The following is a 21,298-nucleotide window of genomic DNA, read 5'->3' on the forward strand; positions in this document are numbered from 1 at the left end:
CCAACGAAACTATCATATAGGACGGTTATCCCTCAGTGGCAATGTGGGAAAGAAGTGAATAGTTAAACAGCCAAGGTTAATGTTTTAGTAGTTGACATATATTCAGCTGACCAGTGTACAGTGAGAGAATCATAGGAGAAAACGCCAAATCTATCTATAAAACTCAAGGAAAGTCAGGTTGTAGGTGGCATTTTCTTCCCTCAGTGCTTTTAAAAATGGCTGAAACAGCAGACCAGGTCAGGCAGTCAACAACACGACACAAACCCAGATAAATGGAATTGAGAGGGATTTGGATGGATAAAGCCATTGATTAAAACTTTCTGGTCCTGTCAGAATGGAAATGAATTAAAGGTGTAATAGGTGAAGCTGGACTGTGAAGTGAGGCATTAAGGGGGGTGTGAAATAAGGGGATAAGTGAAAGGGGTTTGTGAAGTACAGGGATAAGTGAGGAGTGAAGAGGGTTTTGAAGTAGATACCAGGAAATTTACTAGTAATTCAATGGTGACTGCTAGAGCAGCTACTAGGGTTTGCTAGGTGACTGGAAATGAGAAATAAATATTGCTGTGTATTAGTAAAAGAGTGAAGAGTGAAAATGGCAGGCGTTATGGGGGTACAGGCTGTCATAATTATATTTATCTTTCTCCTGCAATTCCGTGAAGAAGGAAATCAGTCATGGGGGCTTGAAAAGGCGAATGGGGTAATAGCACCCAGGACAGTAAAAGCCCAACAGTTGCCATCCTACCAGAAACGTAAATGTCACCAAACAAAAACAGTGGCACACAGCTCTTATTGTAGCACTGTTAAGTGGTGATATCCAAATTAATCCAGAACCTCAAAATATTGTGCAGAGGCAAGACAGGCAGATAAGTGACAGTGTTAATCACGGTCTAGTAGCTAGGAATGATAACCTTAACTCCATATGTAATGTATACTTAGGTCAATGTGAGACAATACAGCCATTCTTATTATCTCAAACACCACCAAACAGGTGCATACACTCTACTAAAGTACGAAAGAAGAGCAGAAAAGACACCTTATGTAAAATGTGTTAGGGGTGGGTGCATGATGGATGTATGTACAATTATAGTAATGGTGCCAGAATTCATTTTGTGTGTAACAAATGCACTTTGACACAGTTACCCTTCAGCAATGATGACACTGATTTACCTAATTTTAATACAAATGACCCATTGCCATATACTGATGATTACAATTGTTTTATGAAAACAGGCCTTCACTTTATTCATGTCAACGCAAGATCACTTCTTCTAAAATTGGCAGAGATTAGGATTCTAGCTAACAGGACTAGGGTGACAGTTATATCCATTTCTGAATCCTGGTTGGATGATATGGTGACTGATGACAAGGTCAGAATAGAAGGTTACAACATAAAATTCTTAGACAGGAACAGAAAAGGTGGTGGAGTATGTGCCTACATTGGAAATGACTTAGCTTACAACCCAAGACCTGATTTAAACAACAATAAACTGGAGCTTCTATGGTTTGAAGTGTTGCTTCCCAAGACCAAACCCATCTTAGTAGGAACTAGTTACCGCCTAGTACTGTCCTCTTTGCTCTCGGGCCAAGAGGATCTGTTGCGCAGATGCTCCTCAATTGCCTGGCTGCGGCGGTGTGAGGTAGTGCTTGTCGTTCCTCTGCTGTCAAACCAGGAGAACTAACATTAGTCAACATGGCGTTCAGTCATAGACACCGGATCAACACAGTGGGAACTGAGCTTCTCCATGGGGTGATATCACCTGCTTCGGCGCAAGTATTACTACCCAAGGTCATCCGAGAGATGTATGGTATTCAGGATGGAGAGTTATAAGGGGTAGCATTAAATGGAGTGCACAGAGTTTTTGTGAAATTGCTCTCAGCAACAGTCTACTAGTCGTTGGTAAATTGCTTTCAGGATGTAAGTCTTAATGCTACGCCGGCTGTTCGTGTAAGGATGATTGACGTATCTAGGTATTTTACATGGATTAAGATTCGCAACGTTCCTTTCAAGGCGGATGAAGCAGACATTAGAAGAGTATTTGAGGAATATGTGACAGTTTATTTGGCCCAGCACGGTAAGTGGGTATCGGGAGCCTACATGGGTCTGCCGGAAGGAACCTTTACCCTAAAAATAACCTTGCGGCACCCCATACCATCCTACATGATCCTTCAGGATTTTAAGACACAAGTCATGGTATCGTACGCTGGGCAGAGATGTACATGCCGCCTATGTGGAGAATATGATCACATAGCGCCTGGCCCAGCGGCGGAGGCATCTGCTTCTGCAAGGGAGAAGTCAGGTGAGGAACAAGGGAGTGATGGAGGGCGTGGTCGTCTATGGAGCGCGATAGTGGAAGAGACGCGTGTGGCTGTGGGAGTGGGTGAGGCCATGGACCAGTTAACTGGCCCAGAGACTATTCCAGCGGCAAGTGACAAGCAGCAAGTACAGGAGGAAGTGCTGGGGCTTGAGGAGGAATTGGCTGAGGTGTTGAAGTCCTTGTCACCGCCTGAGGAGGTGGTTGCACCTGAGCGGGCAGTAGACGATGAGCTGAAGGCTGTGGTGAGTCAACGACAGGAGAATCATATGGACTATGGAACTGACAGCATGGCAGATGTGTCACCGGGTTCAATAAAACAATGTACAGTGGAAGTAGAGGTCCATTGTGAGGCATCTCCAGAGGAAGCTATGGAGGATGAGATCGTCACGAGGAAGAGGGCTGCTGCGTCGGATTCAGATGTCCTAATGCCAGCGCAGCAGCCTAGGAAGCAGTCTTGGGTGGAAAGGGAAGGTAGTGGTGGCCACGACAGGAGGCACCAAAAGAAAGGGGGGAAAGGAAAGGAAGAGTGAAGGTGACAAGTGGAGCTCCAAGTTCTGGTGGCCCTGGGAAGTGTGGAGAGAGGAGGCAGGGTTGGAAACTTTAAGCGGCCTCGGTGTATGACAGTAAACGTCAATGGTTTGTGTAATAGTGTAAAGAGAGAATGGTTTAGATCGTTTCTGAATAAATCTAGAGTGGATGTTGTGTTCTTTCAGGAGCATAATTTTAAGGAGGGTAGGGTGTTGGAGGTGGCAGGGTTTAAGGTGGTAACCCTGCCATCTGCCTGTTTAAAAGGAGGTGTGGGTATATTAATTAGGGAGGCGAGCCCGTTTGTTTTGCAGAGAAGTGAGGGGGGGAGGGTGTTGCATGTGGAAGGTTGGTGGATGGGAAAGCGGATGTCCTTTGTAAACGTGTATGCACCTGCAGAGAATAACATACAGGTGAAACAGGTGTTTGTGTGTGAAGACCTTGTGTTTTTCTTATGGGCATTACTAGATGTGGCACTAGTAGGAGGAGATTGGAACTGCATTATTAGGAGGGCCGACGGGGAGCCGAAAGGGCAGGCTATGTGTCTGTTGCCCTAAGAGACTTATTGAGGGACATTCGGTTACAGGACATTTTTGAGGGGGGGAAGCGTGGAAGATAGAGCACACACTTGTTAGGAGAGGGTATGACACGCATTTAAACAGAGTGTATCTTTCCCAAGGGGTTGTAGTACAATCTTTCAAAACTGTAGAGGTCGCATATTCGGATCACAGAGCAGTAGTGGCTGAGGTGGGGTGAGAGGCGCTTGCAGGAATATATAGGAGTTACTGGAAGTTAAACACAAGTGTGTTGAGCGACGAGGAGGGGTTGGAGGGGTTTGCAGTCCTATGGAAGGAGCTTAGTGGGGAAGCAAGTGGGGTGAAAGATGTGTTGAAATGATGGGATTGTGTCACAAAGGAAAGGATTAGGAAATATTACATGAGGGAGGGAAAACGTATAAATAACTTAAAATATGGACTTTCTAACTATTTGGAGGACAGGTTAAGGGGCTGTTATGTGCAGGGGGCTGTGGGAGGCAATTATCCTATGGATGATATTGTTGAGGTGAAGGGGAGACTGAGGGAGTTACAAGATGAGAGGTAGGGGTAGAGGAGGTGTTATGGGGCGACAAGCCATCGGCGTGTGTATTGCGACATCAAAAGCAACAGCAGCAGGCTACAACTATCTCAGGGTTAGAGGTCCACAAGTCGGCGGGAGGTTATAGGGTAGGTCAGGAGATACGGGCTAGGGCTATGAAAGGAATGTGTGCGTATGCGGATAAATGGTATGAAGGATATTGGAAAAGTGGGGGGCTGGGGGATGAGGTTTTAGAGCAGGTGTGTGAGTATGTGGCGTGCAATTTAGGGAACAGTGATAGGAAGGCATTGGGAGGGGTAATTACAGAGAAGGAAATAGAGATGGCACTAAGGGGAATGAGAAAGGGCAAAGCTCCGGGAATAGACAGTCTCCCAGCTGAATTTTATCTACAGCATTGGGAGTTGATGAAGGAGAGGGGTGAGTTGGGGGAGAAGCAGGTAACAGCCATTGTAATGTTGGTCCCGAAGGGTAAGGGGCAGCACACCCTCAAGGACTACTGTGTGATATCGCTGCTATGCGCAGATTTTAAGTTGTTTGCTAAAGTCTTGGGTAATATGTTTAAATGTGTTATAGGATGGGTGGTTTCAAAACGCAGTTTGGGTTGCCTGGAAAGTCGATGGTAGAAGGTCATGGGATACTGAAGGGTTTTGTGGAGTCGAAAGGGGGGGAGGGGGGCAGCGTTGTTGGCTTTAGACTGGCAGGGGACATATGACAGAGTGGAAAGGGGAGCATTGGGTGCTATACTCAGGGGACAGGGTTATGGGGAAGCAATAGTAAGCTGGGTAGCCACTTTGTACAAAGGAGCTAAGGTGAGGGTACAGATAAATGGATGCTTGGGGGAGGAGATTGCAATGGGGAGGGGACTTAGGCAAGGGTGTCCTATGTCACAAATATTGTTTGCGTGCGTTCAGGACCCCTTCTATAGAATGGTTGAGCATCGAGTGTGTAATAAGGGTGGGGGTGGTGTGGGGGTAGGGACAGTATGGCCTGGATTAATAGGATATGTGGATGGTACAACCATCCTGGTTTGGGAAGGGATGTCGCTGGGGGCTTTAGATGACGCTGTGCAATTGTTCGGAGGTGCAACAGGAATGAAGGTGAATAGCGAGAAGTCAATAGCCATGGGGTTGGGAGATTGGGTGGGGAGAGTGGGAGGGGGATGCAACGTTGTGAGGCGACAGACGTAGTCTTTAAAAAATTGTGGTATCATCTATAGGAAAGACCTGGATGCAGCAAGGGAGGACAACTTGAATCGGTTGTTGGGAAGGATCCAGAGGCATCTGGGTGCATTGAGACCTTATCATTTGACCCTCGTGCAACGAGTGATTGTCATAAATGTATTATTGTACAGTAAGGTGTGGCATGTAGCGGCCATGTTCCCAGTAATAGGGACAGCGATTGCGGGAATTCTGAGACGGGTGTTTAAATTCTTGTGGGGTTCAAGTTGTGATTGGCTACGGAAAGAGGTTGTAATGTTACCTGTGCGTCAGGGTGGGTTGGGGTTGCTGGACCTAAAAAGGAGGGTTAAATGTGTGTTTCTTAAATGGGAGGTGTTGTGAGAGGGAGTGAGGAGGGGAGCAGCTGAATAAAGTACATGACAGATTGGGAAAATTGTATGGTGGAGTGGAGTTGAGGGAATGTGAAACCGTCTTGCGGGCTTTAATGTTGGCTCAAGAACCGAGGAAACTTCGAATAAATGTTTTGTGTAGGTTGCTCGCGGGGAGGGTCGTTGCCCCAGTGGAGGGTGATTTTCCCCATGTATGCATGGGGGAGTATATGGTACAGGTTTAGTAAGTTGATGTTAAAACCTAGGGTGCGGGAGGTAATGTATCGTTTTCTGCAGGGCATTCTACCGTCGGGAGAGGTACTACGAATCAGAAGGGTAGTAGTGGGTGCAGGGTGTGGAATCTGTGGAGGGGAGGAGACAGCGTACCATTTAGTATATTTTTGTGAGGGGTTTGAGGGTGTCAGGTGTTGGTTAAGTAGGGTGGTACAGAGGGTGGGGGGCCGTTGGGTGTCGGTTCTGCGTGCGCTAAGTCTAGATGTGGGAGGGTTAGATGAGGGTGTTACAAGAGCTTTGGGTTATATCATGGTGGATTATATATATATATCGTGGGTAATGAGGGGGTGGGGGGTTTGTGAGGTGCGGTGGCGGGTATTAGCGGTAACTGTTTATCGCACGATAAGGAACTGTATGGGAGGAGGTGGGTGTAGGATTTTTCGGAGGGATATAGAACGCTAATGTTAGGGATTTTATTGAATCTGTAAATTAGAAAGGGTGAGTAAAGGGAGATAACATATGTGGAAGGGAAAGTCAGGGGTCACGACGAGGTCGCCTCGGGGGAAAGGGGTGAGGTGACGTGAATGTGGGTGTAGAAGATGTGGAGGTGTGTACAATGTGATGTAGCATGAAAGTTGGTACAGAGAGCAGAGTGATGAAGTAAAGTAACTTTGTATTAATGTGTGTGGAATTAGTGTTTGCAGAGTCATTATATATATATGTGGCTGGTATTCAAGGGGGAGGGGGATCGTGTGCTTGAGGAGTGTGCCAAAGGAGGTCTGTGTGATTGTGTGTGGGGGGAGTGTCTCCTTATTCTGTTGTAAGTGTGATGTTTTGGATAGAGTTTGAGTGAGAACGGTCATTGGTTCTATTGGGCTTGGACTGGTGTGTTCTCTGGGTTTCATGTCAACCTTGTGGTTGTCATGCCACATAGGCATGCAGAGCTTGAGGGCTCATCATGACCATCTTAATGTAACAAGTGTGAATGGTGATTGTGATTGTAGGTGTAAGTTATGTCCTTGTTGTTCTTCTTGTGTAAATAGGATTAAGATTACCCATTCTTCTTAATGTTATGTTCTGTTATAAGCGATATTTTCTAGTGTATCTGCGTAACCTCTTCATGTTTGTTAATATTATGTTGTGTTATTTTGCTATTGTAAGTCCTGAGGGATTGAGATTCATAATGTATTTGTATTAAATGTATATCAACCTTTGGTTAAGGGGTTTTATGTTAAGCTATGTATTGTGTTTTAAATAAAATATAAAAAAAAAAGTTACCGCCCTCCCACCCATGACCAGTTCTTAGAAGACTTTTCTCGAGTCTTGTCTGGACCTGAAAACAATTGCAGGGCAATAATACTGGGAGACTTCAATATCTGTTTTTAACGGAAAAATAACGAGCTATGCAAAAGGTATAAGCAAATTCTAGGTTTAAATAGTTACACTCAACTAATTAATACACCAACCCGGATCACACAGTTCTCAGCCACCCTAATTGACCACATACTTTGTAACCGCTCTGAGAGCATTAGTCAGTCAGGCGTCATTACCACAGGCCTTAGTGATCATTTCATCATTTACTGCACCAGGAAAATCACTAGGGATAGGATAGGCCTACACAGGACAATAAAAATGAGGTTAACTAGAAACTACAGTAAAGAAACACTGGTAAATAGGCTACACAATTGTGACTGGTCAGAGATAACAAGTTGCACGGACGTAAACGATGCCTGGGAAAAATTCAAAACAATGTTCACTACCATCCTTGATAATATTGCACCAGTTAAAGAGGTTAGGATTAAACGAAGAACTGAACCCTGGATGACTACTGAGATATTACATAATATGAAATTCAGAGACCAGCTGCTAAAAAGATGTGGAAAATTAAATTTACCTGGATGAATCTCATTAGGTACATACCAGTAAATGGTAACGAAGATAATTATTCTTGATCAAGGTTACAGAGACAAGTAGGAATTTTAGGACACCTAGGTTGCAAAAAAATGTCCCCCATCGATACCTACTACAATCTATATCTCCACAAGTCACTCTGGACCTATATTAATTTCAAATGAAGTATACATCACCAGGAATTCTGGTAAAACATTAATATAAATATGTGGACTGTATATTAAATTTAAAAAATGAATACATATACATTGAAGGAGAATTTATCTTAATACCACTCACCAATTAGTCTGGAGATTACGGTGTGTTATACACAAACCCCTGCCTAAAATATGAAGAAAATACTGGCCAGAATTTCAACATAAATAGACATCAACTCAGCTGTGGTAATATCCTGTTTCCATCTAATTACAGAGTCCTGTCCAGTCACCTAATTCTCACGTTCTGCAGGACTGCAGTTCCAACAATTTCGGCTGCTATTTGAGAGGTTTTAAGCCCAATATACCTTCTAGAGCGACGAAAATTCTTCCAATTTTCACTAACGTTTGTCTCGGTCAATTCAAAACAATGGCGTCTCCTTCCCCAGCGACCCTCACCAATTCTCACTGGTTCTTTATATATTTACAAATTAATTTTTATTGACTACAATATATTCCATCAATTTACATACAAAAACGCTGTATTTTCTGAAAATATACAGTATTTTCCACAAAAGATTTAAAACAAACAGACAGGATATTACAGCACTAAATGAATTCCAAAGGGTGAGGAAAAGAGTACAGAGGCTTATAAAAGGAGCAAAGGCAAAGCACTATTGCTCAAAAATTGAAGAGTATAAGCATAACCCCAGAAAGCTCTGGCAACAACTAAAACAGTTGGGATATAGCCATAAGCCAGTAGATAGGTCTAACATAGTACTCACTATCGATGATGAGGTATGTCACGAAACATCTAAGGTGGCAAATTGCTTTAATTCCTACTACACATCTGTTGCATCAACACTATTAAGTAAACTACCAGCTGCATCTAATACCCTTAACACAGACTCTGATAAGTTTCAAACATACTATACCAATATAGAGGTAACCCCAAACAGTTGTCAACTAGTAAGTGTATCTTATGATTTTATTCAAAAAGAACGTTTTTTTATATATATTTTATTTAAAAACTTCATGTACAATAGAACAGGTACAGAAAACATGAATATATATATATATATATATATATATATATATATATATATATATATATATATATATATATATATATATATATATATATATATATATATATATATATATATATATATATATATATATATATATATATATATATATATATATATATATACATATATATACATATATATATATATATATATATATATATATATATATATATATATATATATATATATATATATATATATATATATATATATATATATATATATATATATATATATATATATATATATATATATCGTGCCGAATAGGCAGAACTTGCGATCTTGGTCTAAATAGCAACTCTCATATTGCCATATAAGACAAGTGAAAATTTGTGTATGCAATAATTTCGCCAAAATCATTCTGAACCTAACGAAAAAAATATATTTCACTATGTTTGTTTAGTATTAAATTATTGTAAGAAAATCTAAAACATATTTAGTTGGGTTAGGCTAAAATAAATTGTTCTTGTTATAATAAGGTTAGGTAAGTTTTCTAAGATTCTTTTGGAGCAAAACTAAAAATTTTTACATTAACATTAATGAAAAAAATATATCTTTGAACGTATAAGAGAAAATTCTACAAAAGACTTAATTTTAAATGAGTTCTTGCTAATTGACAAGTTTTACATATTCGGCACGACATATATATATATATATATATATATATATATATATATATATATATATATATATATATATATATATATATATATATATATATATATATATATATATATATATATATATATATATATATATATATATATATATATATATATATATATATATATGCAATAAGATCACAGTAAACAGGTGATTTTAAATTATGCAAAACAACTACATTGAAAGAGTAGTGAAATTCCAAGCGCTTTCGTGACTACTCACATTGTCAAGGAACTATGAAAGTAATACATCAAAGGAAGGCAATAAAAGGGCTTAGACCACACCTCACAGTCAACTCCCACAACAAAGAAACACCTGACGCGGGACAATACCGGACTCATAAGAAAAGAGGAACACTGCAGTAGGTCCGCTGGTCCAACTAGACAGGTCCTCACGACAACCCACTAACAAATCATTCTACCCAAGAAATAAGGTTTATTATTTGTCCAATGTATTATTAAACTCTAACCAAATTTTATTAATTATAAATGAATCTAATTTATACAAACCTAAGGAAATATTCATATTATTTTCAAAACTGCTTTTTATGAAACAAGATTCAATTATATTTCTGTCAACCATGGACTTGCTTGATACAACTTTCTCAACTTTTTGAAAATCAATTGGATGGTTAAAATGTCTCACATGAATAAATAGAGCATTGGAATCTTGTCCAGTTCTAATGCTATATTTATGTTGTTTTAATCTAAGTTCGAGACTTTTACCAGTTTGACCGTAATAAACTTTATCGCAAATTTTACAAGGAATCTTATAGACACATCCGTCAGCATTTTGGGTGGAATTCTTTATCAAAAGTTTTTTTTACTGTATCAAGATTTTTAAATATAACTTTATTATTAAAAGTCTTAAGAAGAGACGGCATATCAACCAAGTTTTCATGGTAAGGGAGAACCAACATATTTGTAGTTAATAAGATTGGTTGTCCCTTTTTGGGTTGTAAAAAGTAATTCTAACAATTTTAAATGATTTATCAATTACATTTTTCGGGTATTTCAGATCAATGGCTATTTCATAAATTTTGGATATTTCTTCATCTATGAACTCTGGACTACAAATACGTAAAGCTCTCAAAAACATTGATGAGAAAACAGACAGTTTAACTTTATCTTGATGGGAAGAATAATAGTGTACATAGGAACAGTTATTTGTAGGTTTTCTGTAAATTTTAAATTTGAATTCATTGTTACTCTTAATAATTAAAACATCTAGAAAAGGCAATGAGTTATTTTCCTCAAACTCAACAGTAAAGTTTATAGAAATGGTGTATATCTGCATTCTTGGGCATAAGACATAAAATATCATCGACATATCTGAACCATTTTGCTCTATTAGGGAGGATTGTGTTAAGCAACCTTGTTTCAAAAAATTCCATGTATAGATTACTAAGAACAGGTGAAAGAGGATTCCCCATTGCCATACCAAATTTCTGAGTGTAAAATTTATCATTAAATACAAATTTTGCATCAACAATGCAAAGTTTAATAAGTTTAATGATAGTAGGAACTGGTAATGGTAAATCATAATTAACGAGTTCTTCAGATAAGAAACTTAATAAATCATCAACAGGAACTTTCGTAAACAAGGAAGTAACATCAAAACTAACCATGTTAAAATCATTTAAGTCAGTCAAGGAGCTTAATTTATCAACTAAATCTATGTTGTTTTTAACATTAAAGTTAGAAATTTTACCAACAATAGGGCTCAAAATGTCAACAAGCCATTTGGATAATTTATACGAAACTGATCCTATGGAGCTAATAATTGGTCTGACTGGATTCCCTGGTTTGTGTGTTTTTATTAGTCCATACATGTAAGGTAAAGATGGATTAGTGGAAGTAAATTGTTTAATTAATTCATCTTCTACTAAAAGGCAAAGATGAGTTAATTAAGATATATTTTTTTCATTGATGTTAATGTAAAAAATTATAATTTTGCACCAGAAGAATCTTAGAAAACTTACCTAACCTTATTATAACAAGAACAATTTATTTTAGCCTAACCCAACTAAATGTATTTTAGATTTGCTTACAGTAATTTAATACTAACCAAACACAGTGAAATATATTTTTTTCGTCAGGTTCAGAATGATTTTGGCGAAATTATTGCATACACAAATTTTCACTTGTCCTATATGGCAAGATGAGCGTTGCTATTTAAGCCATGATCGCAAGTTCTGCCTATTCGGCACGACATATATATATATATATATATATATATATATATATATATATATATATATATATATATATATATATATATATATATATATATATATATATATATATATATATATATATATATATATATATATATATATATATATATATATATATATATATATACACACAAATCGACGACTAGCCGAGGATTCGAACCCATGTCGTTTGGGCCCGCCTCATGGCGAGAGAAAATTGACATGGGTTCAAAACGGGTCCAAAACGACACGGGTTCCAGTCCTCGGCTAGTCGCAGTGTTGTTATTGATTAAATACTGCTCGTTCGTGGTTACAGTAATATTAATATATACTAAAGACTATATCATATGCTTTTGGAAATGACTGTAGTTATGGCTAACTTACCCAGGAACTTGGTAAATAAGGCTTGTCTGGTGCTGGTGAGTTTAGCGAACATGGGGATGTTGGAGAAGGCATCTTCCCAGGTCACTGCTGCTTGTGAGTTGACTCCGGAAGAGATTGTGCTGAGGATGAAGGTCAGAGGTCAGTATGTGCGGGAGTTTGTGTGTGTGTACTCACCTAGTTGAGGTTGTAGGGGTCGAATCCAAGCTCCTGACCCTCCTCTTCACTGGTCGCTACTAGGTCACTCTCCCTGAACCGTGAGCTTTATCATACCTCTGCTTAAAGCTATGTATGGATCCTGCCTCCACTACATCGCTTCCCAAACTATTCCACTTACTGACTACTCTGTGGCTGAAGCAATACTTCCTAACATCCCTGTGATTCATCTGTGTCTTCAACTTCCAATTGTGTCCCCTTGTTGCTGAGTCCAATCTCTGGAACATCCTGTCTTTGTTCACCTTGTCAATTCCTCTCAGTATTTTGTATGTCGTTATCATGTCCCCCTATCTCTCCTGTCCTCTAGTGTCGTCAGGTAGATTTCCCTTAATCTCTCCTCGTAGGACATACCTCTTAGCTCTGGGACTAGTCTTGTTGCAAACCTTTGCACTTTCTCTAGTTTCATTACGTGCTTGGCTAAGTGTAGGTCCAAACTGGTGCCACATACTCCAATATGTGCCTAACGTACACGGTGTACAGGGTCCTGAACGATTCCTTATTAAGATGTCGGAATGCTGTTCTGAGGTTTGCTAGGCGCCCATATGCTGCAGCAGTTATTTGGTTGATGTGGGCTTCAGGAGATGTGCCTGGTGTTATACTCACCCCAAGATCTTTTTCCTTGAGTGAGGTTTGTAGTCTTTGGCCCCCTAGATTGTACTCTGTCTGCGGTCTTCTTTGCCCTTCTCCAATCTTCATGATTTTGCAGTTGGTGGGATTGAACTCCAGGAGCCAATTGCTGGACCAGGTCTGCAGCCTGTCCAGATCCCTTTGTAGTTCTGCCTGGTCTTCGATCGAATGAATTCTTCTCATCAACTTCACGTCATCTGCAAACAGGGACACCTCGGAGTCTATTCCTTCCGTCATGTCGTTCACAAAATACCAGAAACAGCACTGGTCCTAGGACTGACCCCTGTGGGACCCCGTTGGTCACAGGTGCCCACTCTGACACCTCGCCACGTACCATGACTCGCTGCTGCCTTTCTGACAAGTATTCCCTGATCCATTGTAGTGCCTTCCCTGTTATCCCTGCTTGGTCCTCCAGTTTTTGCACTAATCTCTTGTGTGGAACTGTGTCAAACGCCTTCTTGCAGTCCAAGAAAATGCAATCCACCCACCCCTCTCTCTCTTGTCATACTGCTGTCACCATGTCATAGAACTCCAGTAGATTTGTAACACAGGATTTCCCATCCCTGAAACCATGTTGGCTGCTGTTGATGAGATCATTCCTTTCTAGGTGTTCCACTACTCTTCTCCTGATAATCTTCTCCATGACTCTGCATCCTATACATGTCTGTGACACTGGTCTGTAGTTTAATGCTTCATGTCTGTCTCATTTTTTTAAAGATTGAGACTACATTTGCTGTCTTCCATGTCTCATGCAATCTCCCTGTTTCGATAGATATATTGAATATTGTTGTTAGGGGTACACATAGCGCCTCTGCTCCCTCTCTCAGGACCCATGGGGAGATGTTATCTGGCCCCATTGCCTTTGAGGTATCTAGCTCACTCAGAAGCCTCTTCACTTCTTCCTCGGTTGTGTGTACTGTGTCCAGCACTTGGTGGTGTGCCCCACCTCTCCCTCTTTCTAGAGCCCCTTCTGTCTCCTTTGTGAACACTTCTTTGAATCTCTTGTTGAGTTCTTCACATACTTCACGGTCATTTCTTGTTGTCTCTCCTCCTTCCTTCCTTAGCCTGATTACCTGTTGTTTTCCTCCAGATGTGGCTGTATAACAGTTTCGGGTCAGATTTAGCTTTCGCTGCTATGTCGTTTTCATATTGTCGTTGGGCCTCCCTTCTTATCCGTGCATATTCATTTCTGGCTCTACGACTGCTCTCCTTATTCTCCTGGGTCTTTTGCCTTCTATATTTCTTCCATTCCCTAGCACACTTGGTTTTTGCCTCCCTGCACCTTTGGTTGAACCATGGGCTCACCCTGGCTTTTTCATTATTCCTGTTACCCTTGGGTAAAAACCTCTCCTCAGCCTCCTTGCACATTGTTGTTACATATTCCATCATCTCATTAACTGGCTTCCCTGCCAGTTCTCTGTCCCACTGAACCCCGGTTCAGGAAGTTCCTCATTCCCGTGTAGTCCCCTTTCTTGTAGTTTGGCTTCATTCGTCCTGGTCTTTCTGCTCCCCTCTCCACTTGTAGCTCTATTGTGTATTCGAATCTTAAAACCACATGATCGCTGGCCTCAAGGGGTCTTTCATATATGATGTCCTCAATATCTGCACTACTCAAGGTGAATACTAAGTCCAGTCTTGCTAGATCATCCTCTCCTCTCTCTCTTGTAGTGTCCCTTACATGTTGGCACATGAAGTTTTCCAGTACCACCTCCATCATCTTAGCCCTCCATGTATCTTGGCCCCCATGTGGGTCCAAGTTCTCCCAATCGAACTCCTTGTGGTTAAAGTCACCCATGATCAGGAGCTTTGCCCTGCATGCATGAGCTCTTCTGGCCACTGCAGCCAGTGTGTCAACCAAACCTCTATTGCTCTCGTCATACTCTTGCCATGGCCTCCTGCTGTTCTGTGGTGGGTTATACATCACTGCAATTACCACCTTGGGACCTCCAGAGTGAAGCGTTCCCACTATGTAATCACTTTCTTCTCAGCTGTCTCCTCTCTGCAGCTCATCAAAATTCCATCGGTTTTTGATCAGCAGTGCCACCCCTCCACCCCTCCCTGTTCCCTCTGTCTTTCCTCAAGATCTGGTATCCTGTTGGAAAGATGGCATCTGTTATCATACCTGTAAGCTTGGTTTCTGTGAGAGCTATGATTTCCGGTGATGCCTCTTTGACTCTTTCGTGCCACTCCTCCCACTTATTTGTTATTCCATCAGCGTTTGTGTACCATACCTTCAGTTTCCTTTCCAACACTGTGGTTTGGGGGGCCTGTGAGGGTGGGAGACCTGATAGCATACTGTGGGATTCTATAGCTGGGTGATGGGTGGAAGCTGTGGGTATGGATTGTAGTGTGTGTTGGGATGGTGTGATAGGTTGTGGGGTTCTGAGGATAGTTGTGTGTGTGCTTGCCCTTGCTGCTCTGTTCTGCTCTGACTGACCTCTGCTGGTTCGATCCTTGTCTCCTTTTCTAGCTCCTTTCGCTTTTTCGTCTTCTCCCTCAGCTGCTGTCGTTCTGTGTGTGTTTTTTTCAGAAAGCTCTCCTAATTTTCTCTCCCACTCTTGTTCCATTCTTTTCCACTGCTCCTCCATCCACTCCTCCCTACCAGAGCCATTCTCATCTGATTCCTGGCTCCTGCTAGTCCCCACCATTTTTTCTTTTTTGAGTGTGTGTGTGAGAGAGAGAGAGAGAGAGATAAAGGTAGAAGAAGAGAGAGAGAGAGAGGGAGAGTGAGAAGGGAAAAGGGAGAGAGAGTGAGAGAGAGAGGGGAAAGAGAGAGAAGGGAAAGGTAGAAGGAGAGAGGGGGAGATTGAGAAGGGAAAAGGGGGAAGAGAAAGAGAGAGAGACAGAGAGAGAGAGTGTGTGTGTGCATGTGTGTGTGTGTGTGTGTGTGTGTGTGTGTGTGTGTGTGTGTGTGTGTGTGTGTGTGTGTGTGTGTGTGTGTGTGTGTGTGTGTGTGTGTGTGTCTTTAAGACATAAGAATGGAGGAACACTGCAGCAGGCATAATGGCCCTCACAATGCAGATCTTTATCAAAACCACCGATGTATTTGTCCAGCTTTTTCCCAAAGCTAGCCAAGTACGTCAGGTACTAATCAAACCCAGCCTGTGACCTGGTAGGCAAAACTCGCTTCACACACTGAGGGTCCATGGTTCGATTTCCGGCAAGTGTGGAAATATCTTTACAACTGTTGTCCTTGTTCACCCATCAGTAAAATTGGTACCTGGCTGTTAGTCGATTGGTGTGGGTCGCATCCTGGGACAAAACTGACCTAATTTGGTCGAAATGCTCTGCATAACAAGGGGCTTTCTATATAGGTCACTGATCTCAGCTAGGCCTGTATACTTTGTAACTGTAGAAATAAAATTATTATTATTATTATTATTATTATTATTATTATTATTATTATTATTATTATTATTATTATTATTATTATTATTATATTTAAAGTTGAGCACACTCTGCAGCATGTGGCACCATATTCAGTGTGCATTATGTTGTGGGAACAAAAGTCAACTATGCTTCCCCTGGCCTATTTCATCGCTACACAAATGACCAACAATTCCGAACTGAAACCTTTGACGACATTCAGACCATTCCAGCTCCTCTCTGTGTCTTGTTAATGGTCCGAGTCATAAGTTTTAGTCTCTTAATTGCAGGTTATTTATATATTATTCCAGCCACTGTATTGTGACTTTTTATTCATCATGTCCCATTATTCAACGGTGAGATATTCCAACACAAGAATGGGCTATCACTGCAGGAGGCCTACTGGTCACTAGTATAAACTTTAGTAAGTGATGCCGACAAATGGTTTAAAAAAAAGTTACGTGATCAAACGCTAGTATATATTTATTACAAAATGTTTCGATCCTGGAACATATCAAGGTCCCAGACCGAAACGTTTTCTTATAAATCTGTCCTGGTGTTTGCTTACGTGTCATTTTGCGCTGTATGACCCTTGTAGGTTTAGCGCTTTTTTATAATAATAATAACAATAATAATAATAATAATAATAATAACGTGTCTTGTTAAACTGGCCCTTAGATGTCACGACTTGACGACAGTGATGGTACAAAAATACACAATGTACAGAGACAGTTTTTATTTACAAACTACGTTTCACTCCCTTTAGAGAGAAACGCCGCCTGTAAATAAAAGTCTGCTCGGCACATTGTTTTTTTGCCACCTGCTTCTTTAAGGGGGGACAGAAATGTTGTCACATAAGTCATGTAAAAAGAGACTTCGACTGGGGCAACAAGCCCACGAGTTGAGGTATAAAAACACGAAATACTGGGCGAACATTTACTTTAAAACTTGATAAATGAGACACTTGTGCAACGTCTGGGAATCTTTATTCTGGAAACGTTTCGCCAAGCAGTGGTTTCTTCAGTCCAATCAATCTTCGTCAAGATTGATGGACTGAGCACATGGACTCCAGGTTGAGGGACTGATTACCTCAAAGTCCTCCTCGTCTTCCGCCTTTCTCTACATTGGATTGAAGAAGCCACTTTTTGGCGAAGAGTTTCTTGAATGTTGCGCAAGTGTCTCTTTCTCAACTTGTCGGTTTTCTAAACCGACACTTTAAACGATGCTTCCATCATGATTGTTTTATAGTCTTGATAAAGCTCTTTCTTTTTTACCCACATGCGAGGTGTTAGCACTTGCATAGTGTTTACTTGTGGCCTCACTGCCTCAACAGCTGTGTATCACTGACTACTTTTGGTAATATATCTGACCGCAGAGACAAATGGTCTATTGGCCATGTGATTCATATTCCCGACGCCATGCGAAGCGACGTATTAAAATAAACATTATGTTATTACGTTGCTATATTTTCCTTGAAACTCACTGCATCTGCAAATATTTGCCAAAATAATAGGTGAAGGTTATAATATCCCGTTCGCGCTTAAATCACGAAAAAAAGACGTGGGCTACAGTGTGTGATGTCACCTTACATTTTCAAAGAAAGATTGAGAGGAGACAGGCAGAGTCATAAATATACAAATTATATATATATATATATATATATATATATATATATATATATATATATATATATATATATATATATATATATATATATATATATATATATATATATATATATATATATATATATATATATATATATATATATATATATATATATATATATATATATATATATATATATATATATATATATATATAGCATAGATCACCTACCTGAGGGCACCAGAGAAGATACAAGCGACAAAGAGTCCAGGTAAGCCGGGGACGGAGCTAAGACTGTCCATGACGTAGAAGGGAAGGATCTGATCCTTACTGGTGATGAGACCGGCCGCAAGGGGATCACATCCCTCGTAGGTCGCAAACATCACAAGACCTGAGGATTCAGGAACCCAACTTCAGGATCCTAATAACAATCTGAGAAACATGTCTCGGCGTGTCCTTCGTAGGATTTTCTATCGTTATTGATAATGTTGAATCTAAATGGAAACACATGAAGTCTGTGTTGTCTTGCGCTCTGAGAGTTTCACAGGAGCATTGTTGACATAGGCAGTGCTGAGTATTTTAGACGTAACAGGATGACATAGATCAAACACGTTCACAGTGCTATTGTCATACCAAAAAAAAAAAAAAAAAAAATAAAAAAAACATGCGGATAAAGAACACTTGTGTACAGTCAGGCTTTTTATTAGAGGAACCTTTCATCATGACTGACAAAAGTCACTCGTGGCGAAATGTGTGTTCATTTTCCAGTTTGTCAGTCTCACTATTTCATTTACAATCAAAACCCATTATTGTGCTTCATATGTTCACCATTCTGCACACAATCATCATTCTGCACACTATCATCTTTCCACCCCACACTATCATTATCCCACACTCCGTCCCCATCCCGCACACTGTCACCATACTATCGTTACAACACACCGTCAACATATCATACACCATGCTAATTCCATACACACAACCTTCCCACACTCCATTACCCTACCACACCATCACTACCACACCATCACTACCACACACCATCACTACCACACCATCACTACCACACACCATCACTACCACACACCATCACTACCACACACCATCACTACCACACCATCACTACCACACCATCACTACCACACACCATCACTACCACACCATCACTACCACACACCATCACTACCACACACCATCACTACCACACACCATCACTACCACACCATCACTACCACACACCATCACTACCACACCATCACTACCACACACCATCACTACCACACCATCACTACCACACACCATCACTACCACACCATCACTACCACACACCATCACTACCACACACAATCACTACCACACACCATCACTACCACACCATCACTACCACACCATCACTACCACACACCATCACTACCACACCATCACTACCACACACCATCACTACCACACCATCACTACCACACACCATCACTACCACACCATCACTACCACACACCATCACTACCACACCATCACTACCACACACCATCACTACCACACCATCACTACCACACACCATCACTACCACACCATCACTACCACACACCATCACTACCACACAATCACTACCACACACCATCACTACCACACCATCACTACCACACACCATCACTACCACACCATCACTACCACACCATCACTACCACACACCATCACTACCACACCATCACTACCACACACCATCACTACCACACACCATCACTACCACACACCATCACTACACACCATCACTACCACACCATCACTACCACACACCATCACTACCACACCATCACTACCACACACCATCACTCCCACACCATCACTACCACACCATCACTCACCACACACCATCACTGACTACCACACACCTTCACTATCACTCCCACACACCATCAATACCACACACCATCACTACCACACCATCACTACCACACCATCACTACCACACCATCACTACCACACACCATCACTACCACACCATCACTACCACACACCATCACTACCACACACCTTCACTACCACACACCATCACTACCACACCATCACTACCACACACCATCACTACCACACCATCACTACCACACACCATCACTACCACACCATCACTACCACACACCATCACTACCACACCATCACTACCACACACCATCACTACCACACCATCACTACCACACACCATCACTACCACACCATCACTACCACACACCATCACTACCACACACCATCACTACCACACACCATCACTACCACACCATCACTACCACACACCATCAATACCACACACCATCACTACCACTCACCATCACTACCACACACCATCACTACCACACCATCACTACCACACACCATCACTACCACACACCATCACTACCACTCACCATCACTACCACACACCATCACTACCACACACCATCACTACCACACCATCACTACCACACACCATCACTACCACACACCATCACTACCACACCATCACTACCACACACCATCACTACCACACACCATCACTACCACTCACCATCACTACCACACACCATCACTACCACACACCATCACTACCACACCATCACTACCACACACCATCACTACCACACACCATCACTACCACACACCATCACTACCACACACCATCACTACCACACCATCACTACCACACACCATCACTACCACACACCATCACTACCACACACCATCACTACCACACACCATCACTACCACACACCATCACTACCACACACCATCACTACCACACACCATCACTACCACACACCATCACTACCACACCATCACTACCACACACCATCACTACCACACACCATCACTACCACTCACCATCACTACCACACACCATCACTACCACACACCATCACTACCACACCATCACTACCACACACCATCACTACCACACACCATCACTACCACACACCATCACTACCACACACCATCACTACCACACCATCACTACCACACACCATCACTACCACACACCATCACTACCACACACCATCACTACCACACACCATCACTACCACACACCATCACTACCACACACCATCACTACCACACCATCACTACCACACACCATCACTACCACACACCATCACTACCACTCACCATCACTACCACACACCATCACTACCACACACCATCACTACCACACCATCACTACCACACACCATCACTACCACACACCATCACTACCACACACAATCATTACCACACCATCACTACCACACACCATCACTACCACACACCATCACTACCACACACCATCACTACCACACACCATCACTACCACACACCATCACTACCACACACCATCACTACCACACACCATCACTACCACACCA

At 41.5% G+C, this 21,298-nt stretch overlaps 1 protein-coding gene across 1 annotated transcript in view; it reads right to left on the reverse strand.

Annotated features, from left to right (window-relative positions):
• Nucleotides 1–21,298, reverse strand: part of LOC128690089 (sodium-dependent multivitamin transporter-like) — a 96,993-nt gene that overhangs the window by 34,812 nt on the left and 40,883 nt on the right. Inside the window, exons 7-8 of the mRNA XM_070090447.1 lie at nucleotides 18,159–18,318; nucleotides 12,114–12,232 (exon numbers count right to left, since the gene is read on the reverse strand). Coding sequence (XP_069946548.1) covers nucleotides 12,114–12,232; nucleotides 18,159–18,318 — 279 coding nt within the window. The remainder of the gene's footprint in view (nucleotides 1–12,113; nucleotides 12,233–18,158; nucleotides 18,319–21,298) is intronic.

Source organism: Cherax quadricarinatus, chromosome 32 (genome assembly GCF_038502225.1).
Source record: "Cherax quadricarinatus isolate ZL_2023a chromosome 32, ASM3850222v1, whole genome shotgun sequence".
NCBI classification, from domain to species: Eukaryota; Metazoa; Arthropoda; class Malacostraca; order Decapoda; family Parastacidae; genus Cherax; species Cherax quadricarinatus.